At 37.0% G+C, this 25,985-nt stretch overlaps 1 protein-coding gene and 1 long non-coding RNA gene across 10 annotated transcripts; one reads left to right on the forward strand and one right to left on the reverse strand.

Moving 5' to 3' along the window:
- Positions 1-1,745: 1,745 nt before the first annotated feature.
- On the reverse strand, positions 1,746-24,419 carry LOC149708753 (MFS-type transporter SLC18B1-like). 9 transcript variants are annotated; one of them, XR_016381177.1, is made up of 17 exons: positions 24,210-24,419; positions 22,337-22,478; positions 15,478-15,736; positions 15,254-15,349; positions 12,544-12,617; positions 12,326-12,476; positions 12,199-12,267; positions 12,041-12,128; positions 8,723-8,895; positions 8,488-8,586; positions 5,689-5,783; positions 3,560-3,655; positions 3,260-3,331; positions 3,093-3,186; positions 2,882-2,918; positions 2,312-2,430; positions 1,746-2,231 (listed from the first exon to the last, which is right to left on the reverse strand). XR_016381177.1 is itself a non-coding variant. In XM_089864271.1 (16 exons), the coding sequence occupies exons 3-16, from the start codon at positions 15,661-15,663 to the stop codon at positions 2,426-2,428; spliced, it is 1,335 nt and encodes a 444-aa protein (XP_089720397.1). In that variant the 5' UTR covers positions 15,664-15,736; positions 22,337-22,478; positions 24,210-24,419; the 3' UTR covers positions 1,746-2,425. The 9 variants fall into 9 exon arrangements, 5 of the variants coding, with proteins under 5 accessions (XP_089720397.1, XP_089720396.1, XP_089720395.1 ...); XR_016381176.1 differs by having other exon boundaries at positions 2,823-2,918; positions 24,210-24,418; XR_016381174.1 differs by having other exon boundaries at positions 2,312-2,918; positions 24,210-24,417.
- On the forward strand, positions 2,870-3,436 carry LOC149708754 (uncharacterized). The gene is made up of 2 exons (XR_016381178.1): positions 2,870-2,942; positions 3,058-3,436. It is a non-coding gene; the product is annotated as an uncharacterized LOC149708754 (long non-coding RNA).
- Positions 24,420-25,985: the final 1,566 nt, after the last annotated feature.

Genomic DNA, 25,985 nt, shown 5'->3' on the forward strand with positions numbered 1-25,985 from the left:
TGGGACATTTTTTCAGCTAACGGTGCACGAAAAGTGAGGAAATATAATCGATTCTTTGTTGTGTATCCAAATAATTTTATTAATAATCGTTGACTCTTTAATATTTCTCAATTCAATGGAAATTTTGTTAAAAAAATTGGCATTGCAGAAACATATGTTACGTCATAAACCACCCACGCTGATTTTTACCAGAAAACCAATGTCCACGGTTAGAATATATTTTGTCTTTAATTTTAAGACCATGACCTTATATACGAGAATTTGTATTTTTCAACGTTTAATTTTCTCAAATAAACTTTCCCAGATTTGGGTAGTGTAGAAAGTAGCTAGATCGACAATATATTGTAGATAAACATTAGAATATTAACTAATTATGTCGTACAGAAAGCTTATAATAAATCTGCCATAAATAAAGGGTATGTTCTTAAGGTCAAACTGAGTACAAAATGTCAAAGCACATGAGATTTTCAACTTTTAATTACGAAGATATGGACTTCAAAACATTGGCCCCTTTGACAAGGAAATGGTCACACATGTGGAGTAAGAAATATCAGCCTTCAATAGTCTTCAGCCTAAGAATGTTATTGAAACTTAATCAAACTGAAGTTAACTATTGGATGGGTAGAATTGGGTATAAGCTGCTAATGTAAAGCTCATAACTCCACATGTAAATGAAAATGTTTATTTCTTAACTTTTGCATATAAGTGAAAATCTTTTCTTCGTAATATTTATAGAGAAGTAAAAATATGGTTTCTTTTTGAGTTTCAAGGCCTATGTTTAATTCTCATAATCATCGTCGAGTGGCGCTAGTGGTCCCAAGGGGCTGTTTCTGCATTTGGCATATTTTGAAGACTAGTTTATTAGCCATTACATCGAACTAAAGTTATCTTTTCAATTTTTGGTTGGCGTAATCTTAAATCATGATGCCATCATATTTTTGCGCTAGATTTAAATTTCGTCAGCTTCTGTCATTTTCTAAACAATTCCAGGTAAGTTTATCGAATTTCAGAAAAAAAAGAATTGATTTGACCGCTTACAGTCACGCCGTGACCTATTGAAAGAATTGATGAATACTGGAAATAGTTAGCATGAATAGTTCCCAGACGCTTTTAAACTGAAAATCTATGTTAATAGATATTTTGGTTCAGCTTAAGACCGAGTCGTGTAAGTTTTATTTTTTTTTATTTTTATGTTAAAAAAAAACAAGCTGAAGGGTAGGCAGATGTTTGGGTCAGCCGTCAACGTTAAATTTCACATCATCACTAAAACGTTAAAAACTAATACTCTTTTGTGTGTTGCAGCAGAGAAAAAGCACGTCAAACAAAGATCTGCTATGGCAATGCGTATCACAATTCCAAAAAGCAAGGTTGAATAATTTTTATTAACAAATCTTATTTTTGTAGCAAAGCTCCGATAGAGTTACAATTACAGACAATTGGAAAAACTGTTACTTTCCTATACTATACCATTTTTCAAGAATAGGCGTTTTATTATATCACATTTAAGTGATCTCATTCAAATCCTGAAGACACAATGTAGATTGATAAAAACCTTGTGCATCAACTTATTATAGTCTCTTCTGTTTTCATTAACTAAATAATCGTCTACGAAAAACCTAAAAAAAAAAAACCCAGGTGTTTCAACTAATATTTTTATCCGTTATAACTTCGCAGTCTGGGTTTCCTGGTCTTGCTAATTTATCCGAGCATCACGATGCTGTCCGCCTGTATGAATTATGCAAGCCGTATGTTAGAAAATCATTTTATTTCGTAATACATAGTGAAACTACAAATCGTGTTTGATTCGGCACCTTGTACTCAAATTACTAATTAAATTGATAGACACGATGAGTTGAATATCTTTTTCTTATGTTTTCTAAACAGATGATCTCGAAATCCTTGTTAACTTTCTGGCGATTTATTGATCTTCGTTTTTTATTACTGTGTAATATTCTATATACAACAAGTTTATCCTGACCTTCGTCACGAGCTTTACAGAAGGCAGGTTTTAATACAGCGCCTGCACGTGGTGTATTTTTATACGGTACTCAAAAATGTTAAGAAAGTATGTGGGGAATATCTCTCTTTCAGTACTGTTTTTAACTCTCCTAGTGACGATGACGTCACGGAGAGGTATTACGCTGGACGTGCGTGCATATGTGTGAGTGCGTCCGTTATTACACTAGTGCACCACGTTAACAGTTTGCCTCGTTTGCGTATTTAAAGAAATGCTACAAAACCTTATTATTATCATTATTTTTTCACAATATAAAACGAAAATATGTAAAATGTTTTTCGGAATTTCGCTTACTTTAGTAGCTATAAAGCGCTGTTGCATTTCGATTTTCAGCACATATAGATACCACTAGATAAAAAGCTGATGTTTTACCATAATTTAAGTTCCCGAGTCAAAGTATTTGGTTCGTTACCCTGCTAGCATAAGTAACATGAGAACAAAAACTATGGCTCTTCACGTTAGAGAGCTCGGCATTATCTATCCATTATCCACGTTATTTTATCTTTATCCATACTCGAAAATTATCCACAGAACTTAAATGTTAAATCGTATTGTAATCCACAAATTTGTTTATAAATAATCGGTCATCCACCAATTTGTGAATAATTGATAGAAAATGCCGAGTTCTAGTTAGAGATGGGACTTTTTCACGTGTGGACAGGAATTTAGTGACATATTTGAATTGAATTTTTTTGAAGGTTTTTGGATTAACCACTAAATTTAAATATTTCCAAATGTTCGCGATAAAGCTAAAAAAACATGGAAGCATTTCACGCCAAAAAATTATTTCTAAAAATCTGTTTACAAGTAAATGGTAATCGGATCGTATTCGAAGCATTTTCGAAAAATTTCTTTATTCCTTACGTCTAGCAACGATGTTGAAAGTAACTTGAAGGAAAATCTGCAACACAACAACGAAATTCAAGTTAGTATGAACAGACAAAATATGATTGTTATTTTTTACCTCTCCGAGTGACGATGACGTCACGGAGAGGTATTAAGTAGGTGGTGGTCTAACACCAGTCTCTATTTTACCACAGTACTCTTGAAAGGGTCTGTTCATTGAATTACTTACCCCTAATAAGACGATAAGTGCCCAAAGAGCAGCACCATTTCGATATCCTATGTAATCAATGAAAGATCCTCCTATCAAATCTCCTATCGTCATGCTTTCGTGAAAAGACAACCAAAAAAAGATTTTAAAACAAATGAAACTTTATTTTCATCAGGAAAATTGCTTACCCCATACTACTGAAGCCAACGTAGGCCGCTGATACAACAGAGTTTGCCATGTTTTCCGATGGACATGATTTTCTGTTGAATCATGAAATTAATTAAAAACTACCGAATATAGTATGAAAAGAAACTAAATACAGTATATGTTTGGACAATTGGAATTTACATGGAGTAGTTTAATTTAATTGAAAAAAAAATTTGAAGTTTGCAGTTGGGTCTCGTAATCTACTGCTCTATGGTTTCTGATTGCTATCAGCCAGTGTCGCAAAATATTGTTTTACGATTAATACCGTTCCTGAAACTTACAGTAACTGAATTTTGCACAGCAAAAATGTTGAAATAGACATTGCAGATAATCCAAGCCCACATAAGACCAATGAAAAAATGACTATGGGTAGTATTCTACAAAAAAAAGAAAGAACAATGTTACAATATTAAAGATAATTCCATTGTGCTTCTCGTAGTGGTGTTCTCGGAGTGCTCTGATAGGTTTTTTTGTAATCCATTGGTAATTCATGATCACTTCTAATCACTCTGATTCACGTCTTAAAGTGTTGGCGCACTGGGTCAAGTTCCGCTCAGAACTGATCTGTATTAAAAGACAGATCAGTACAGATCGCTCTGTAAATCAGCATAGAAATTTAGGACGGAAAAACCTATTCTTAAAACCACTGTACAATTATGGGCATTTCTCTTCAAGGATCGTATCTATTTTTCTTTGATTTGATGTCGAAATAGAGCAAACTGCGGGCAATTTCAGAGCAAACCAATGGAATTCGCTATTAGTCACTAAAGACTGGGAGGAGAGATAATGGGCGTGTTCACTGTTTGGAGGAGACCGAGGCTTAAGTAATTAACTTTATCCTCGCCAACATAAAAAAAGCCCAATTGTTATTATAACGGTAGGCCTGTGCGAGCGCTCGATAAGCTTTGAAAGCTTGATAAGCAACTATTTAAAGGCTCGACAAGTTTTCGAGCCTCAGATAAAAGCTACGAGACCAAGGTTTAAGATTATCGAGCTTTAGTCTGTGAGCGGTGAGATTCTAGATTGGGGTAAAGGTCAGGAATTACCATCTAACACAATCTGCTGTTGACAATAATTAGGCGCGTGTGTTAGGTTTTCTTCGTCTGGACTAGAATAAGCTACGTTAGGGTTGGTTAGGTCAAATTATTTAAGGTTATGTATAACTCTAGATATAAATATAAACACTTAAATGAATAAAGATACGGAAGTTTGGTTAGCATATACCAACTGAATTTAGAGAATAGTCTGGTAGTGTTTTCTTTAATTATTTTTATAATGAAGATTTTGAGTGCAAATTAAGGAAAAGATAACGGTTTTCTTCATTAAACTTATTAGCTGAGAGTTAGTTAAAAAACGTTTTTCTCAATCATCATTAGAGCTTAATATCTAATGAATTGTTTCGAAGTACACCTTATTTTGCATTACCCATAACGTTCTATTATTATTAATTATTTTCACGCATTGTGTCCCGGATCTAACTTTTTTATTTCAATCAAACAACTTTCATTTATCGTTAAGTGCTCACGACGCTCAGACTCTTCGTAAACAGCCCGAAGTGTTGGGTTTCGGTTGAATTAAAAGTTTATATAACCCTAATAATGAACGAATTTATTCTGCACTAAAATTGCTTCATTCTGCCAGATTCTGCTGATGTGATGTAAATTCGAACTACAAACCAAGCTTTCTTATAAAATCCATATTTCAACAATTTACTGTAACATGTTATTTTTCCCTGATTTCAATATAAATCTATCTTTTTAGCATCATTTAAAATAATATGAAAGAAAATGTTACGGAATTGTGGCTTATTTCACCTTTCCCTGATATTTAGATAAGTCTTCAAATCGTATGAAAATGTAACTCCTTGCTACTTCATTACTATCGGAGAGAAGGTAGCAATGAACACTTTCATTAAGTGCAGCCTTTTGAGGCTATTTACCACTTTTCGAAAGCCGCCCAAAGTGCGGACGTTCGGTCGAATGGGACCTCCCAATTTTGGTTTCGATCGAATGGGAATTGGATCCAATGGTAGGGAACCAAATTTAATTGTTACAGGCTTTTAATCAGTTTAGTACTACCCGCCCCTGAAGGTTTCTTTGGGAGCTCCTGATAAGAGAGATTAACCAGATGTGAGGAACCACTTTACAACCACGAAATAATTCCTCTTTGACGCGTTTTACATGAGCTGCTGACGTCAATGATTGGGTGTGGAAGAAGTGTTGTATTTTTCTTTTTGCTGAGCTCCTCCTACAGGGGAGCCGCCCCGATCCAAAAGGGTGCACTTCATAGTACGGCTAAAACAATAAACCTGTAAACCTAGACCGACTGAACGAACTCTGGAAAGTATTCCCTTTATTTTTCTCTATCACCTCTTTCCTCCCTGCTAAAGTGTCTTTTCTTACTCACTTACATTAATTGTTTAGGAAGTCCAGGAAGTGGTCCAAACAGAACCAATCCACAAAGAATAAGACCATATGCAATAAATAGAATTGTGTTATACCTTCTCTGAAAATAGAAATAACAAAACACTGACTTTGCATAACTTGCTCCATGAATTGGTTAGTGAAATAAGGGAGTAGTAGAAAATGAGACGAATTGTGCCCGCTTTTTGGATTGTCAACGGTGGATATTACACTCTAAGAAAAAGTGTTGAATGGATGTTCAAAGTTCAACGCAATTGTTCATTCTTGAACAGTTTAGAAATATCAGGTGTTCAATCGCGAAAGGTGTGCAGGATCATCCAAGATGATATTGAACGTGTTCAATACTGCCAGGTTTCACATTAACGTTTTAGGTTTTTACGCATTTCAATTGCATTACACACAAAAATTTAACAAAACAATGAAAAAAAAATTGTTTTTAAAATAACTGCAGACAAAGTCTCTGCACCTATTTAAAACCTTGTAAACAAACTTGATTATTTCTAAATTAAATGCAGGCAATGTCTCTGCACTTATTTAAAGACTTGTAAACAAACGTAACTGCTTTTAAGTCTAGAAACATACTTTATTAATTAGTAACTAACCAAAGAAAATAAAAAAACGACGCAAGGACTTTTCGTGAACGGCCCAAGGTGTTGCGTTTCGGTTAAATTAAAAGTTGAGAAAACCCAAAAAATAACAATATTTATTCTGCCCTAAAACTGCTGTAAATTTGTACTACGAACAATACGTTCATTAAAAATCCAAAAGCATCTCAACATATTAATGTAACATGCTTCATTACCCTGAAATAAATATAAATTTTCCTTTCTAAACACCATTTAAAGTTAATGTTCCGGATTATGGCGTATTTTACCTTTCCCATTTATTTACATAAGCCTTCAAATCGATCGAATATGTAAATCATTGATACTACGTTATTCGATGAGAACTTTCGTTAAGTGCAATATCTTTAGGCTATTTACCACTTTTCGTAAACCGCCCAAGGTGCGGGAGTTCGGTCGAATGGGAAATTGGCTCATTGGGAGGGAATCAACATAAATATCCAAGGTTGGCATTTTGTTCCAATAAACCATTCAAACCTGTACCAAAGCCAACTGCACATAAAAGAGGCCATTTAAACCATAAGACGTTGCGAACAAAAGTAACCAATATTGGCATTCTAAGACAAATTTGTATACTAAACCATTCAAAATTGCTACATTAAGCGTGCCAAATTGTCATCAGAAACATTCAATACTGCCACTATAAGCATTCCAAACTCACAACTAAACCATCAAAACTCCTACATTATGTGAGCCAAATAGTCAAATATACAGTTCAATATTACATCCCTAAGAAAAAAATCATAGCACCCACAGTGTTCAACAATACGCCTAAATTTGTTCAACCTAGTACACTGTTTTGGTGTTCAATATTTGGTACCAGTATTTACTGTTCAAAACTGAGCGCAAAAGTGTGCACCTAGAGTGTTGAGCCTTTACACAATTTTTTGTTTAGTTTCAAAAACATATTTTTTAGAGTGTAACTCGCACAACGGGAGGAAGGGAAACTTTCATTATCGCTTATCAAGTGGCATCAGAGTTCCCGTAAAATTACGAACAACCATCACACGAGAATACTGACGAGGAAAACCTGTCCCTTGGCTGTAGTTCAGAGTGCGCAAAGGATCAACATCCCTGTATGTCGCGATACTGAGTTGCCTGTTCCCTTCTTACATCAAAAAGGTCTATACTTGTTTAAAGGGATAGAATCAATGTTTTCCGACTAGTACAAGATGAGGGCAGTTTTAGCTAAAAAAATGTGCCTAAAATTATGTGTGCTAAAAAAATCGAATTAAAACGTTTAAAATTAAGAAAAGTACGTTAGATATTTTGAAATTCAAACTAGCCGCGAAATACCGCCCAACTTGTTTTTCGCACAGTGACGTTGCTAATGTCTCTTGATTCATTGGTTGTTTGGAAATAGGAGAATGTAGGGAGCTCTAGACCACTGTATAGTAGCTTTTCACCTACACTGGGGAAGCGGCGCATTATTGAGAAGACCCTTGTAAACATAATTCTGATTTTTCATGTTTATTATCCTTTGTTCTCTTAACTCTCGGTTACGTTGTACAGTAAGGATGATAGAGATTTATCAAAATTGTTACAGGTAATGTCCAAAACTCCACATTTTCGCCCTATTTTGGCAAAGGCTTAGCTTCCATGTATAATAATGGTATGACTTTATTTTAGCCTAATGGCCCTAATCTAGGCTTTAACATATTTTTAATTGTAATTAAACATATTAAAACTATTACTTTGAACACCAAAATTACAGTGAAACTATTTACTTTCCTTTATAACTTTCAAAGCGTTCAAAGCATCCGTATCGAAATGAGTTATATAATTTGGCGAAAATGCAGAATAGTATGAAAACTACTTTTAGGAGTAATTCTACTGTACCTCCGAGGGAGAGGAGGGTCGCGGTAGTAATTTAGTTTTTTCGCTTGTGTTTTTGCAAACGACTGTAGATGGGGCAGTGATCGGAGCAGCGCCGAAACCTAACACTTTTGAAAATTAATTAAAAATAGTTAAGTTATTAAAACTATCAATATCTATATATTTTTGAAAACGTAATTTTAGGTTCTATCTGATTTAAAAAAAAATGAAGCTTTTCATTAGTATTCAAAAGATTGATTCTATCCCTTTAACCCACAATGCGTATACTTTTCTACTAATCCCCGATGAAATTCAATCATTTTACTAGGACTCAGTTGATTGACTCACAGTTTTATCTGATATGAGACCCCACACGGGGTATGTTAAGGCTTGAACTCCAGCTGTAAATAGAATTATACCTCCAATAGCGACAGGAGTCAAATTGAACTGAAATATATCAAAATTTGTGAAAACTAATTTCCTAAAACTGGGACGCTTTTTTACGTAAACCCTAAAAACGAAATTTAACATTCACACCCTTTAAGTCATAACTATACCATGTAAAAGAAGAAAAATAAATTACCAAATACGCTACAATCCCTTTAAGAGTTCTCACCTTTCTTAAGTGAGGTTCGATTATTACACCAAAGAAGCCTAGTAGTGAACCAAAAAAAGTCATGTGGTACAAAAAGGGAATCAAAGACACAGCGAATGTCTTCGAGAAAAGGCCACATACTGTAAATTCTTCTTTATAATCTGTAAATGTAACAAAAATGACCTTATTAAATTAAAAACATACCTAAGTAATAAAATATATGTATACTAGCAGCAAAGGCACCCGACGTTGCCCGTCAGCCCATCCGGATATTATATTACTTTTAGGACCACCATTATAAAAGATGACGAGAAATCGAATAATCATATAGCCGAGGGGTCGGACTTCGGCCAAAATCCCGTACACTTACCCTGAAATAACTTTGAAAATCCTAAAATCCTGTTTAAATTCCTAAAATCCCACTGAAAATCCTAAAATCCCTTTCGAAATTCTAAAATCTCAAAATTCAAGTTAAAATCCAAATGAAAATCCTAAAATCCAAATGAAAATCCTAAAATCCAAATGAAAATCCTAAAATTCAAATGAAAATCCTAAAATCCAAATGAAAATCCTAAAATCCAAATGAAAATCCTAAAATCCAAATGAAAATCCTAAAATCCAAATGAAAATCCTAAAATCCAAATGAAAATCCTAAAATCCAAATGAAAATCCTAAAATCCAAATGAAAATTCTAAAATCCATTTCAAAGTAAAAAAACTTCAAAATCACGAAATTTGTATTAAAATCTAAAATAGCTTCTTGGTAAAATTTAGAGACGACGAAGTATGCGCGAACACGATGTTAGAAAAGGAAATCAAGCTCCTGGCAAGAATTTTACACGGATACGGTTCCGCCTTTTTGAACCCACCCCATCCGCCTGTTGTTGATGGCTAACAGCCCAAGCTGGTAGGAGTTCACCTTACCAGGGATATTAGATTTTAATACCACTTATAACCCTGGCCTTATAAGTATCATCCCCCATTATCCTTAATCTTCCATGATCTACAGATGCATAAAACGCTCGTCATCAGCTTGAGAGCTCACTGAAAGCTATTACATTGGACTTATCAGTGTGTCTGTCACCGTGTTTGCAGTTCTCAAATCGGAGCAAAGGTATTCGCAATATCCGAACCGCATTTGCAGTTCACAGTGAGCAATATTAGCATGTACTCCAGTATCATCGTTAGGGTTAAAATGTACGCGCCGATCGGCTAGGGTTACGAGAAAGGCCTAGCCTCTCAATGGCGGGGCTTCCACCAACTGATCACGCAATTGCGGCATTTTACCTCGCCGAGTGACGTTGACGTCACGGAGAGGCCTTACACTGGACGTACGATCTGAGGGTGTGTGTGAGTCTGTCACCGCGTCCGCATTTGGCAAATCGGAGCACACGTGTTCACAGAAAGCAATTTTTGGCTTCCACTCCCATCTTTAGGATTAAGAAGTACGCGGCGATCGGCTAGGGTTACGAGAAACTTCTAGCCTCCCAATGGCACGGCTTCCACCAAAGGATAACGCAATTGCGGGTTTGCTTATCACTAAATTTCCAAAGTTGTTAAAGAGGCATACGCTTGAATTCAAAGATCAACAATAACTAAGTTTAAAATGACTTTTGGAATAAAGTTTTTTAAAAAGATTTAGCTAAAATTAAGGTAAATTAATGACGATTATTTAATTTTTTTTAAGAAAAATCTCGTAATTGCGTCTCGACTCGGAGAGGTTTATTTTTGTTTCCCAACTTGTGTTATCATTTAATATGAACCAATTGCCTTATAAATTTACAAAATCAGTGAAAAAGATGGTCGCTAGAAATCAAACGTTAAAAATAGCTATGTTTAAAAATATTTTAGGAATAAAGTTTCTTAAATCGACTTAACTAGAACTAAGGTAGATTTCTGACGATTACAATAATTAATATTAACTATACTTATTTAGTTATTTATTTAAGAAAAACCTCTTAATTTGGTAGTTAGCCCTCGTCTCACCTCGGAGAGGTTTATTTTGGTTTCGCAACTTGTTCTATTATTCTACAGATAACTCTCGGATAAGTTTCTACTTCTTAATTGTTTCAACATGTTACGAGGAAAACTAGTAGATAGGCCGAGTGTTAAAAGTAATAAAAATCAATTTAATTTTAAGGGTTCTGAAACGGATTTGTTGTGACGATCGGCTTATTTGTTAACATAACTAGCGCCACTCCCCTGATATGCATTAAATATGGTGTCAAAATATGATGAATAGGTGATCTACTTTTAACTTTAAATTTCGGTTTTTACACTACGCTTAAGTGGTAGTATAGTAAATTGAATGAAACAATATACTTGGGATTGAAATCCGACGATAAAACACTGGCATAAAATTCAGCGCTCAGAACACTATAATAATAAGTTGAAAACTAAAATCAGGGTCAGATTCCCAAAATACCGTTCAAAATCCAAAAAAAGGGTCAAATTCCCAAAATACCGCTCAAAATCCTAAAATAAGGGTCAAATTCCCAAAATACCGTTCAAAATCCCAAAATACAGGTGAAAGTTCGAAATTCCCAATCAAAATCCTAAAATCCTGGTCAAAGTTCCAAAATCCCACTCAAAATCCTAAAATTCAGGTCAAAATTCTAAAATCCTGGTCAAAGTTCCAAATTCCCACTTAAAATACTAAAATCCAGGTCAAAATCCTAAAATCCAAGTCAAAATTCCAAAATCATTTTGAAAATCCCAAAATCTTGAAATATCGTACACAAAATCGCTCCATGTCCGACCCCTCGCATATAGCCTATGAGGGACCAGTGTTTCAAATATAAGAAAAATAGATTGAAATGCGAAGATCATAAAGAATGTTTTTTTCAGGTATCGATCGCCATTTCAGAAGATGGCGGCAAATTGAACCGGAAAAAATGTAAAGCCCGTTAATTTAATTATTTTAACAACATTATAAAACGCAATGATAAAATATGTTTAAATCGAATAACAAACCCGGCTCCAATTTGCCAACTGCGAACGCGGTGACAGACACACATGCACACTCACCACACCGACGTGTCATGAGTAATACCTCTCCGTGACGTCATCGTCAACTAGGAGAGATAAAAATATTTTAAGAAATTTTCGTTTACTGGTTCGTACGGTACATCCTAAAAGACGGGTTATATGTCTTTTGGGGTAATTTGCCACTATCATTTAAAATGGACGGTTAAAATGTGCTAAAAATATCCCAGCTGCCAAAACCGGGTCCCTTTGCTGATGGTTATTGAAAATTTATTAGGTTTATATAATTTGTGTGGACAGCAGGATTTTTATAAAACGATACCTTGTTTGGTTAAAAATAACGCCATGAATACACCTTGGGCTATACACAAACTGCCCGAGACAGCGAAAGGTATATAAAATTGATCTTCCTATTTAAATATTGAATTACGTCAGCTTAACTGAAAACGTTTTTGCCACAGTTTCAGGGCAGTTCATTACTTTGTAAAGAGCTCCTCCTAACGGAGCTGCAATGCCGATGGAGACAGATGTCAGACTTTCTAAAATGGCCTTTAAATAATTTTATTAAATACCGTTGACTCGTTTTTTGTATAAAGATCATGCTAACCATAGCTGTGGAGAGTTGCTTCATTGGAGTATCCACATTGGCAATGACACATGCAGCTAATTCAGTTGTCACAATACCCAATCCTTGACCCAATCTTAGAACGATGCACGTCCAAACGAAAATAGTGTTGTCTGCAATTTCATCGGTGAAACTGTGATAGAATTGGAATAGGATCAATATTAAATTTTTTTAGATTTCTAAATCATTAGTGTAAATACCCAAAAGCCAAAGAGGTGAATCCAGTAATAAAGATACCAGAAACTAGTTGATTTTTTGGTGATACGTAATTCATCTATAATTAGTTTAATTTTTATTAGTGAAACCCGGAAATTTCAATTATTTTTTAGTTTAAAATAAGTTCATTATATGTAGAATATGAAATCAGTTGCTGATAAGCAAGTCAGTGATATGGGACAAAAGGTACAATAAGGATAGGGATGCAGAGGGTAAATGTTATTGTTAGCTATTTTGCTTAATAACGCGAGTCCTGATTGTTGTAATATCAAATACTAGATACCGTTGGAAAGGGAAGAAGTAGAGCTATCACACTCTGGAGTAGAGGCTAATAAAAAAGGTGAATGTTTTATCATAAGCGTTTAGTTTTGGAACCAATTTTTGGGAGAGCTAATTATCAGTTTATATCCTGGGTGAAACTAGTATAAACTGTTTACGTGAATATTTATTATAATTTTACTATCTTAACGCTCTTTATTTAAATAAAGGAATAAAGAAAACTATACTTTTCGAAGTTTTAGAGTTTTTCGCATTTTATGGGGCTAGGCTGCTTGCTTGTTAACCTTTGTAATCTTCGAGTAGTTCTGATCCCACAAAGACCAATTAGAAAGTCACTGAAGACATTTTAATGGACTTCCTACGTCATGAGTTTAGTGCTTGTAAATGTATTGCAAGACATGAACAGTCGTCCTGAAGAGGGCCTCCGCCTCCGCCACAATTGTAGTCACATCGAACATTTACGTTGAGGTGTTTACCAAACAGATTAGAGGTTATAATTTGAGGCCAAACTTCTAAGACTAATCGTAGGACTGTTCTTTAAAACATATTCTCGCATTTAGGCATATTCTCCAATATTACTTTTGTATCTTGTAAAATAAAAATTTAATTCCAAACATTCATTTACACCCTGTATGATTTAGTATAATGACGCCATCCGTTGGCAGTAATGGTTTTCCAAAAAGGAAGGTGTTGGTCTGATCTTGACGACCACACTGTATAAAGGTTTGTTATTCGCTTATCTCTGGACCCTCCTAACCATCGTCTACAGAGGTTCACGGTTTGGATTATTATCGGTAACGCCTCTCCATGGAAGAAGAAGGGTGTATGGAAGGGTCCTATAGTGTTAAAGAGAGCGCGTTGAAAAATCGTAACTTCCCCCTTTTCATCCCCTCCTTCCAGAGTTTAACACCAACGTTGAAAGCTTCTGCGCAGTAGTAGAGGCGGTAGAGAGCGGATCTAAACAGTGTATCCCTCTCTCTGCTTGCGCGCCAATATTGCGCAGATCAGTAATCGAGTTACAGCTAGTGCCGAGAGGACAGGAGAGTTTTCCCACGTGACCCTACATTTCGCGTAGCCGTCTGCCTATACGGGATTTACGAGAGGTATTTCTGTGGGCACTGCCATAACCTGTCGGCGGCCTTTAGTTAGTGGCTGACATTCCCTGTCGTCGAACGCGCTCCGTAGCCTTGGCAGAACAACTCTCCGAAAAGGGGGCGGTATCCTCGTAAGTCCCATATTCACCTCACCATTCCATTACACCCTTCTTCTTCCATGGCCTCTCCTAGTGCTGCAGTGACTTTTTCGAGAGGTTATTTTTTACTATTCTATAAAGCTCTTATTTCCCTCAGAACTTGCCCCAAGTTTTTGGATATTTTTATTTTTCACAAGTTCAAAGGTTAATTCGGAGGAAATTGAAAAAACACAATACAAATAATTTTAAAGATAACAAGAAGTCAAAATTTGAACCCGTAAGTTTTTCCACACCCTCAAAAGGAGTTTCCTGTATCTCTTATAGACCAGAGCTATGACATTCCAAAGTGGAGAAGAAGTACACCATGAACGCTGGATCTCTAATGAAAGCGGAAAACGCCCGACTTCCATTGTACAAACCGAGTTTTCTTTATCACAGCATCAGAGATAGTGCTGGGTGCTGTGAAGGCCATTCAGTCTTTTATGACACTTCACAAACTCAGGCCATTCTCGGTTTTTAATTTTTTTTATATAAATCAAACCTGCTATATAGAAGAATCTACTAAGCGACTAAACAACCAACGTTAAGCTTACTTCCCCCTTTTCAGCCCCAAAATGAAGGGGGGTTATAAAAAATACTGAGTCGAATCCCGGAAAAAGCTAGCGCTATCTAGACAAAGTAAGACGTTAGCTGCTTCCTTCTCTAGAACGTTGATTCCCCATATGACCCCCACTATCCGGTTTGCTACTATCTGCCGCTAGAAGGCGAATTAACAAGTATTTTTCAACTTTCTCCCTCTGCCATCCGTCCTTCAGTATTGCTTTGTCCATGGATGAATATACCATTTCGATGGAACTAAAAGGGAAAGACGCGGGGGCCTTTGCCTTCCCTCTCGCTTTTCCATGCCTCCAATGTATAGTGTTTTGTATCATGAGAGTGTCCAAAGACGGCAATTTATCAACCCCCTTGATTGTCTCTATACTGATGGGTGCCAACCCCATTTTTTACATCGAAAAGGTCTATAAGGACTGAAATGCTGGTAAAAGTGTTAATATTTGCTATATTATTTAATTACGCAAGTCCTGATTAATGTAATCTCAAATACTCGATATCTTTGGAAAGGGAAAAAGCAGAAAAAAAGAGCGGTTGATTCAGACTCGCATGTCGGAGAAAAATGCCTAATAGATCTACACTTCTTGTAATGAATATTCTTCCCTACTTACCAACCAAACTTGAGCATATACAGCAAAAATGGCTACAACCTGAGTTACTCCAATGATAAAACCAATTACAAGGCCCGATATTCCTCTGGTCTGGCACTGAAAACAATTATCATGTATCAATATCAACTATTCACCTTAGTTACCTTAAGGAGTAAACCCTGGACCGGTGTTTGTGTTTGAAAACTAAGATGCGGAGGTCATAGTTCAATCCGAATTATTCTTACATATTGGGTATAGAATGAAGATAATATGAAAGCAGATTGGTAGGTGAAAAACTCCGAAAATGCTAACGACAAAATCAAGAAAACTATCTTGGTTTTCTTCCTTTCTTCGCCGGGCAAAGTTGGTATTCTGGATACGTAACTCGAACGTTCCGACGAAAGCTCCGCAGTGCCATAGTCCAATTTCATTTCTTAGTCAAGCTGCTAAACTTGTTCTTCTAAATTTTGACAAGAAAGACCGGCAACACTGTGAAATCTGAAACTTTTTTAAGAAGTAAAAAACATTTTTTATTATTATTATTATTTCAATTCATATTACTATAAGAAAGCTTTCGGCTTCGTACAGTCTTATTCGGTCTTAAATAAATTTAGCAAATTTCCAAAATTGATCATTTCTGTCTATATCTCTTCCGAAGTTCATGCTAATATTTCGTTAAATTATTAGTTTTTGGGACCGCTCCGATCGGGTGTCGTTTGGCAAAAATACGATTGAAATATCTACACTACCTTCACTACCCTCCTCTCACTTGGAGATACAGGAGATCTACACCTAACAACAGTAATTTTTATACTATTTTTCATCATTTTATAATTTAAATTCGATATAAATGATTTGAAATGTATAAAGGTGTTGTGTTCTTATGTGCCTACACATTACTAGTGACTAAGACTATGGTTTGATGTTGGTAAAAGTATTTAATGGTATATACAATGGATACAAGCCATAGTTTGGATAAAGCCTGCATGGAACTGCCCCTAGAGTTATCGTAGCCGGGGTTTATATGCTAGCCGTTATCGCATAGATTTGATAAGGTAGTAGGTCAGTTTGTTTTTTAGATTACAACATAACATCACTTTTTCTTTTTAACAAACTTATATATATTTTTTTATTGGCCTAATCTGTCTACTGGTTTGCGTGATCGTGTTGAACGTCTAATGGTTGAAGCTTCCGCGTTGTCGTGATTAGTCCTTTCTTGGTTTGTCGTTGCTGAGGTTCTATCCGCGTTCGTCGGTGGTGTTACTCAGGCAGATGATGACCGTGTGTTGCTGGTGTTGTTAGTTGTCGGTGTAGGAATCCATATAGATTCGGTCGATGTCGCAGATGAATGATCAAGTGTCGCCGAGTCAGTTTTAGGGTTGACCAATCTCCTCCTTATTTGATTTTGGTGTCTTCGTAGCGACTGATGTCCAAACTTTATCTCGTACATCAGTTTGCCGATGTTCTTGCTAACAAGACCTGGAATCCATTTAGGTCCTCGAGAGTAGTTTCTGACGTAGACCGGGTCTGATTCACGGTACTTGGCAGGCGTTATGGAGTTGTACTTAGGTTCCTCCGGCTGTTCTTGTGGATTGACTAGGTCGAGGCATGTTGTGATGTTTCTTCTTTCCTAACATTAGTTCTGCAGGTGATTTTCCTGATGCTAGTAGAGTTCGTCTATGTCCCATGAGAATTAGATTCAGTCTTTCGTCCAACGTGCCTATGTTTTTGCGCTGCTATCCTTCGATAACGATGTTTTCCGCCGTCTTGTTTCCAATGGATATTTTTGCAAGTGTAGTCTTCACCGTGCGAACATTTCTTTCTGCAAGTCCATTGGATTGACGTTACGTGATTAATACCATTTTTATAGGTGAAGTCATTGAACTGTTCGCTTGTAAAACATGACGCGTTATCCGTTACGAGTGTCCTTATGACCCCGAATCGAGCCATTTTGTCACGAAGAGAGCAAATGACGCTGTCCGATGAAGTTGTTGTTACGACGTCTACTTCTATCCACTTCGTGTATGCGTCGACTGTTATTAACAGGTACTTGTTTTAGATGGGGACCACAAAGTCGCAATGCACTCGGTTCCAGCATGAATTTATTTATTAACATGAATATATATCTGTATCATTAGCCCTTCTATCATGTTAGTTAAGGATAGGCGGTACTTTTCTAGACTCGCACGCGGTTTACGTCATCGCGGTAGCCAATCAGAATCAAAACACTTGGACATCCAAATAGCAGACGACAAGTTTATGGGAGAGAGTGAGAACTTCTATTTTTTGGTTATTGATGCCGCTTAAGTGCTAAAGTAGGAAATGTTTTAAGAATGAAAAACGAATGTTCGCTAGCAATGGAAAAAATTCTTAGCATGTTGTTAGAAGATTATCGCGTCTGTTAAAAGAAGCTGTTACCAGTGCGTGTAATATATTAATTTAAGAGTGAAAGCCTTGAACTACGAGAAAATCTAGGTAAATTTCCTTGATTCGACATCTCTTTATCTTTTATAATATGTACGTCATAAGGTTATGAAACGTTTAGGACGTTTGAAATTTGAAATCGACGATACCTTTAGTTGATAGTTTGATAATTCCGATTTCACCATGATCCTAACTCCTCGTCTGAGTCTAAAACCGCTATCACTCGCTCGACGCGTCGTCCGCTTAGAAAAAGTACCGGAACTTGACCAACGTCATAAGCACTAAGCCCCTCCTATCCCTGAATAGGTAGTCAAACTAGTCAATATAGATATATATATTCATGGTTCCAGGGTTTCGATACAATAGGCCATGGAGAGAATTCTTTGTGTGGTTCAGGTGCGTTTGCTTGGCAGATACTACATCGTCTTGCGAATTGTACTATATCGTCATCGATTTTGGGCCACCATATTGTGGATCTTGCTATGGACTTCATCCGGAAGATGCCTTGGTGTGTGTCGTGGAGCTGTTCCAGCATACGTGATCTGAGGCTCTCGGGAACGATTACTCTTTGACCCAGCATCAGTATCCCTCGCATCGTTGATAGTTCGTCACGCCGATTGAAGTACGGTTTCGTTTCTTCGTCAGCATGGTTCCATCCTCCGTTTATGGTTTTCAACATGACTCTTGATAAGATCTGATCTTTCTCAGTTTCGCGCCGAATATCTTCCGTGGTTGTCGGGCTGTTGTCTATCTTTTCAATGAGAAGAACGTACTCTGTGGGCAATGGTGGTTCTTGAGGTTGTACCGGAAGTGGGAGTCGGCTCAGGAAATCAGCGTTTGAGTGCGTGCTGCCTTTCTTGTATTCTATCTGGTAATCGTACGCTGATAGTGCCAGTGACCATCTTTAAAACCTAGCGGCCGCCATTTGCGGAGTTGATTTCTTTTCAGACAGGAGACTGATCAAAGGTCCGTGATCAGTTTGAATCGACGTCCAAGCAGGTAGTCTCGGAACTTCGTGACGCCGTAGATGAGAGATAGGGCTTCTTTTTCGATTTGGGAGTAATTCTTTTCCGCTTGAGGTATTGTCCGGGATGCGAAGGCCATAGGTCGTGCTTCTCCGTTTGCGAAGTGCGAGATTACGCCTCCTATGCCGGCTGGTGACGCATCGCAGGCTAGTCTGAGTTCAAGTTCCGGATCGAAATGCACCAATAGGTTAGATGTGTTGAGGAACTCCTTGGCTCTTTGAAACGTTTCCATTTCCAGATTGCCCCATTTCCAATCTGTCGTCTTCTTGAGAAGCTCGAAAAGCGGTGCAAGTTGCATGGCGTTGTTCGGCACGAACTCTGAATAATAATTAATAAGGCCTAGGAAGGACCTTAGTTCTTCCACGTTCTGTGGCTCTGGCGCTTCGGAAATGGCTGTCATTTTGTTTGACATGGGCTGCAGGCCTCTACTGTCCAGGTGGTGTCCCAAGAAATCGAGCGATGTCTTGGCAAACTGGCACTTCTCTCGTCGTAATTTGAGTCCTGCTTCTTTTATTGTTCTCAGTATCAAGTCCAATTTCCGTAAGTGGTCAACTTCGTCTTTGCCGCCAATTGCAATGTCATCTTGCATGGGTGTTACGTTTTCTTGATTTCTGAGTAACGCTTCCATGTGCTTCCGGAAGATCGCCGAAGATATATCCCATATGGTAGGTAGTTATATCGAAACAAGCCTTTCTGCGTGTTGATCACAACTAGGTCTTTGGACTCGTCATCTAGTTCGAGTTGGCTGTAAGCGTCTCGCATGTCCAGCTTCGAGAATACTTTACATCCGGAGAGTTTCGTGAAAATATCCTCGGCTTTCGGTAATGGATACTTCTCAGTCTGAATTTGACGATTGGCTGTGACCTTGATGTCGCCGCAAACTCTGACGTTCCCATTAGGCTTCAAAATTGGGACGATAGGAGCCGCCGATGTTGTAAATGGTACAGGAGAGATGATGTTTGCATCTTGCAGTCTTCTCAGTTCTTCATCAACCTTGTCTTTGTACGCGTAAGGCACTGATCTTGCTTTGAAGAATCGTGGTTCTATTTCTGTTTTGCGATACAAGTGGACTTTAACTCCCTTGAGACATCCGTATGAACTTGTGTCAAAGATCTCTGCATGCTTGTCAAGTACGGCCTGTAGTGCTTCATCGTTGCTTGTTACGTTCATGACCAGGTTCGCTTGATTTAAAACACCCTTTTCTAGGATCGGAAGTGATGATGAAAGCCAGGTTCTACCGCAAAGCGTAGGTCCTTTTCCTCGGTATATCACGATGGGTAGTACGTATTCGTGCTCTAGATACGTGACGTTGACTTTTGCGACGCCGATAGTCTCGATGCAATGGCCCGAAAATGATCCGAGTCCTTTGTCGAACTTTTGTATGGATCCTTCGTCGACGATAGCGTTGGTGTTCTCGCTAGACATGAGGGTAAACGCTGAAGACGTGTTGACTTCCATGGTGAAGCTTTACTTGTTGACAAGGCATTCTATCTTGTAGGGTCCTCCAGGTTGCACTTCACGTTTTTCTGGTACGTGATTGATCCCGTATTCGTTTTGCTCCATAGGTACTTCCTCGGATACAATGTTATGAACGTCGAAGGCATCGTATTCTTCCTTCTGGATGTCAATGTGGTTCGCTTGAGCCTTGAATTTGGATCGATTGTTTCGATTTCTGCACGCTCTTGACAAGTGACCTCTCTATCGGCAATTGTAGCAAGTAGAGTCTTTGTATTGGCAGTTGGCAGGTTCGTGTCCATGAGAATTACATGTGTAGCATTATTTTCCGTCACTGCTGTATGACTTCATGGCATTATCTTGATTATTGAACCTCGCTGAATTCCCATCTTGACTTCTTGTCTGTGGTCTTCTTGTCTTCTGAGGACGTTTCTTCTTGGATAAGATGGATACGGCGTTTACTTCATCGCTTTTCTCTGTGCTTCTGTGATTCTTCATGGCACTGATTTTTTGCGTTGTCTGTTCCATAGCTTGGGCAATAGCAGTAGCTTTAGCGAGCGTCAATCTGTCTTCAGCTATGAGGCGTCTTTGCAGTGAGTCTTCTCGGCACCCGCATACTCATCGGTCTCTAAGCATGTCATCCAGCGATCCACCATAGTTGCAAAATTCACTCATACGTCTGAGTTCGGAGATATATTTTGCGATAGTTTCTCCGGGTTGGCGATCTCTCGAGTTGAACTTGAACCTCTCTACTATTTCGGATGGTATCGGGTTGAAGTAATCATTCAAGGCTTTGACTAATGCTGTGTAGGTTTTATCCGTTGGCTCGGCTGTTCCCACTATGTTGCGCAGTGTGGCGTATGTTGAAACTCCGATGACCGTCAGCAAAATCGCCTTCTTTTTACCTTCAGCGTCTATGTCGTTAGCAACGAAGTATTGCCCCAGTCTTTCGGCATATAAGGTCCATGATTCCGTTTGTTCATTGAACGTCCCAAAATGAGCAGTGACTGACATGTTTGAGGATTCGATGATTGTCTCTCGTTGTCTTGATGTCCTTCTCTCGTACTGGTGGTGATCTTCGTTGTAGATGCTGTTAGTCTTAGAAGTGGAACCGTCGACGCGATCTTGTTAATACGATCTCGTTAGAGCCATCTCGCCTCCGTCGCCATTTGTTGTGTTCTTATGTGCCTACACATTACTAGTGACTAAGACTATGGTTTGATGTTGGTAAAAGTATTTAATGGTATATACAATGGATACAAGTTATAGTTGGGTTAAAGCCTGCATGGAACTGCCCCTAGAGTTATCGTAGCCGGGGTTTATATGCTACCCGTTATCGCATAGATTGATAAGGTAGTAGGTCAGTTTGTTTTTTAGATTACAACATAACAAAAGGAATATAAAAAGTTCAAAATAAGAGTTTTACTATATTTATTGGTAGAACAAGGACGGAACTTGGCCTTGTAAACATTAAACTTAGCATTATGTGTTTCTTGCGTTCCTGTTATTTCTGATTTGCATTTGGATATATCATAAATTTATCATCTACCATTAAGTTTACATGTCTAATGGGATCTATACAGAACTAATCTGACTTTAATTCGTCTCACCCCAACCTGGTGTCAAATTATATGAGACAGTGCAGCTGAGAAAGCCTTCCCTTTAGTGACTCTTAGTACGACACGCGAGAGGTGATTGAAACCTCTCCTGGATTGCTAGATAGATTTTTGTTCCAAAATTTCTAAGCACGATTGCCATGGTAAGAAACTTGTTAATATTTTGTCCAGGTTTTTTTTTGGAGACGTTAAAAAGATCAATTAAATATAGGGTGTAAACGTATTGTGTGATCGGGTATAAACTTTGCTTTTTATGCGGAAGATAAGCCTAGGATAAAAAGAGACATAGTGGCTAAAAATTCCACTCCCATATATTTTTGGCTTAGGCACGAGGAGTGGTGCTATCAGGATAAGAAAAATTTCCCGTCCGACCTTTCTCAGGCGCTGACGTAATGGAAGGGGGCAGATGAGAAGACCTAATGATGGACACTTAAAGAAGAAGATAATCGCTTATGTTTATATTCATTTTTAATCGGTTTTTGACATCAACTTTAATGGTAATTAATCTGGGCAGAAGGTTAATTACCAGCGTAATAATATTTGATAAACTTATTCTTCATAAATATAAAGCTAGTTGTACTCACGTCCAAAGCAGTTGCGATCCTTACACGATATAAAACCACAGTCTATGTTAAGGTAAAATTGTGTCTACTTTACCTTGAACATACAGTACAGCAGCTTAAACTGAAAACAGGGACTGTATTATAAACAGCAACATGTACCGCTCTGAAAAACAGGAAGTGAAGAAATAATATAATATAAATAAACTGAAAAACCAGAACAAATGGGGTCGTTTTTAATACCCCATGCAAAGAATATGTTATCGACTTGTCAGCAATTTTGCTTAATGACGCGAGTCCTCATTGTTGTAATATCAAATACTACCAAAAGTAATATAAGAAACCTCCCTTCGGGAGGAAAGTATACAAAGGCGAATTTTTCCCGATACATCCTCGTACCGCGAATGTCCCCGCGCACTTATACAGCCGTAAACAAAGTTTAAAAAATAGGGCTGCGCCGCGTAGAGCGTAGGAATACATTCTCTGATCTCGCGATTGCGTCGGCTGCTTAAGTTAAGTCAATTTCACAGACTCATTGTAATTTAAAACTTTTCCAATGAATTAATTCATGCAGCATTTTTAGATTTTGATGATAACATAAGTAACATAATAAACATAAGTATGACTCTTCCTATGTAATAATGCAAATTTCCAAATGAAACCTATAATCAACACTGATACTCTCACTTACATCAGGCCAGGACTTGCAACCCCGTCGAGTACTTCATGCTGGTCTTTGGCGAATGACATAGTTCTACAATTTTTGCCAATCACAATAAACCATCTCCTTGAACGTATTTGTGTCGGAAATAGCTCGTCTGCTATCAGAAGAAAATAGGGGAAGTACGTATTCTTAGCTATTTCGCGAGACGTCACTTTATCGGTTTTTTCGCGCCACTGAATATCCGCTTTTTTTGGCGGGAAACCGCGGATGAATACAAGAAACTATTTTCTTCGAAGGTTCGTCTGCTATCCAGCTGAATGCTGATTTTGTTATGGTACCTGATTTCTTGAGTTTACTATGGCCGAGGCTTAACGAGTCACTCGAATTTGGCGAAAAATCGACTTGAATAACTTTAGTTTTGCCTTTAAAACTTGTCTGGCTTTTCTTGTCACTAGTTTCACGATATACTAAATTACACTGGACAGAACTATCCATTTTTAACTCTTAATTGAACGATAACTTTCAATGTCAATCTACCCGGTCGAAAGAAGGACGGAAATCGTCGTCTATACTCTGTAGTTCAATTTCTCACGGTATGGTGGCGCACCTTCAAAAATTTCTATCGGTTCTCTGCCTATCTCTGATTGGCCAATTTAAAGCGATAGCTTGTTTCTGGGAGAGAAGGACGACTTGCACTAGCTAAAGGTACGAATACGTACTTCCCCTATTTTCTTCTGCTGCTATTTATTGTACAAGCTCGCGCGGTCGTCGCGGTGTTTGTATTTTTGACTTTGAGATTGCCATAAGTCGGATATTTCAGCACCAAAAATGATAAGCCTTTTGAAGTCTAAATATTCGGTAACTAAATCTACCCAGTACAATTTTCGTAATGTGGTCGCGCTAAAGTCAGTAAAAAGTCAATACAGATCAACTATATAACCAAGGCTTAGTACAGTTGACTCAAATCTCAATGGCGTCTCTTAAAACCTCTGAACCGGATTTCCGATATGGGGCGGAAGTCGCTTCATTTTCCACCGCTAGGGGTCTCTGTGCTGGGCGCGAACTTATGATGACGTAAAAGGCCCGAAAATAGGTTTATAGTTAGTTTTGGCTAATTGTCATACTTATGGTTATTATGTTACTTATGATGATAATCAATCATTAACAAACAGGCAATGACTCGATTATAGGATTTTCATAGGTCTTTGCATAAAATTTGAATTAAACCCTTACCTTGCCAAGGTATATGACTAACACTATACATAGATAGATTTTAAAATGGTGTTATTATCTATCTCGAAATTTTGTTCTTGTATTCATAATTTTCATCTTCTTCTTGGCTTCACAACAAACTAGATTTTCGTTTCGAAATAACCGTATGTGGATATTTATTAGCAAAATCAGGGGGGAACACTATTTTACCCCGAAATTATTTTTGCCGAACTTTTGCCGAATTACCCCGAATTCTAAAATAGTAGAAAACTCCCATGCGTCGTCTGCTAAAACGTCCTAAATGACTTCTGGCTTCGCCTTCGGCTTTTCGGGGTAAATTAGTGACCGTTTCGGCACTTTCCGGCACAAAAGAGTGGGGTAAAATATAAAAATACGGCCCCCACACTAAAAGTCGCAATTAAATCAAGCAATCATTCAAATCCATTTCAGAAACTAAATAAGCTTAACTAAACTACCCTCTCTCGCCCCATCGACTATTAATTTCAACTTAATTAAGTTTAATTAACGTAAAATTCGACCAAAAACGTACATTTTTGGGACAAAAATTAAAATAACTTTTAATTAAACTACATAATTAAGATTAAAACTAAGCTATAAGCTGGTAAATCCCCTTTTTTCCCATTTAACACTGAAATTAATTTATATTATCTTTATAATAAATTAATATTCAGGAAATTCCAAAGTTTGGGGTAAAATAGGGTTTGTTCGGCAAAATATTATGGGCGTGAAATGAAAAAATATGCCGAGTCTTTGAAGAAGCGCGAAATTCAAAAGTTTGGGGTAAAATAGGGTTTTTTTCGGCAAGGATTGAATTTTCAATTAAACATTGATATCAATGTGAATTATTTATTGAATCTCAATTTATAAAATAAATCTACTATGGCCGACCACAATACAACGTTAATTTCAACTTAATTAAGTTTAATTAACTTAAAATTCGACCAAAAACGTACATTTTTGGGACAAAAATTAAAATAACCTTTAATTAAACTACATAATTAAGATTAAAACTAAGCTATAAGCTGGTAAATCCCCTTTTTCCCTATTTAACACTGAAATTAATTTACATTATCTTTATAATACATTAATATTCAGAAAATTCAAAAGTTTGGGGTAAAATACGTTTTTTTTCGGCAAGGATTGAGTTTTCAATTAAACATTGATATTAATGTGAATTATTTATTGCATCTCAATTTATAAGCTAAATCTACTCTGCCAAACCACAATCCAACGTTAATTTCAACTTAATTAAGTTTAATTAACGTAAAATTCGACGAAAACGTACATTTTTGGGACAAAAATTAAAATAACTTTTAATTAAACTACATAATTAAGATTAAAACTAAGCTATAAGGTGGTAAATCCCCTTTTTTCCCATTTAACACTGAAATTAATTGATATTATCTTTATAATACATTAATATTCAGAAAATTCAAAAGTTTGGGGTAAAATAGGGTTTTTTCGGCAAGGATTGAATTTTCAATTAAACATTGATATTAATGTGAATAATTTATTCAATCTCAATTTATAAGCTAAATCTACTCTGCCGAACCACAATCCAACGTTAATTTCAACTTAATTAAGTATAATTAATAAGATATTAAAGCAAAACAACCATATTTTCTGAAAAAACACGAATAACTTTTATTGAAACTAAATAATTCATAATATAATTACACGAGTTGTTCGTCCAACCAATTTTTTCATTTAAAACTTAAATAAATTTACATTATCATTGAATAACATGGAAGGCGCGAATGTTCGGCAAAAGATAAT

This window comes from Phalangium opilio, unplaced genomic scaffold (assembly GCF_054372755.1).
Source record: "Phalangium opilio isolate 3A_F unplaced genomic scaffold, DU_Popi_V2 ptg000013l_1, whole genome shotgun sequence".
NCBI classification, from domain to species: domain Eukaryota; kingdom Metazoa; phylum Arthropoda; class Arachnida; order Opiliones; family Phalangiidae; genus Phalangium; species Phalangium opilio.

Bases quoted from the DNA above. Each gene is read 5' to 3' on its own strand.
- LOC149708753 (XM_089864270.1), bottom strand. From the start codon at position 15,663: ATGAAATTGGACTATGGCACTGCGGAGCTTTCGTCGGAACGTTCGAGT. The intron at 12,268-12,325 runs GTTAGCATGATC...AATTATTTAAAG, and splicing joins AGCAACTCTCCACAGCTATG to GCCATTTTAGAAAGTCTGAC. The intron at 8,587-8,722 runs GTAATTTATTTT...GATATATTTCAG, and splicing joins AAGGGATTGTAGCGTATTTG to TTCAATTTGACTCCTGTCGC.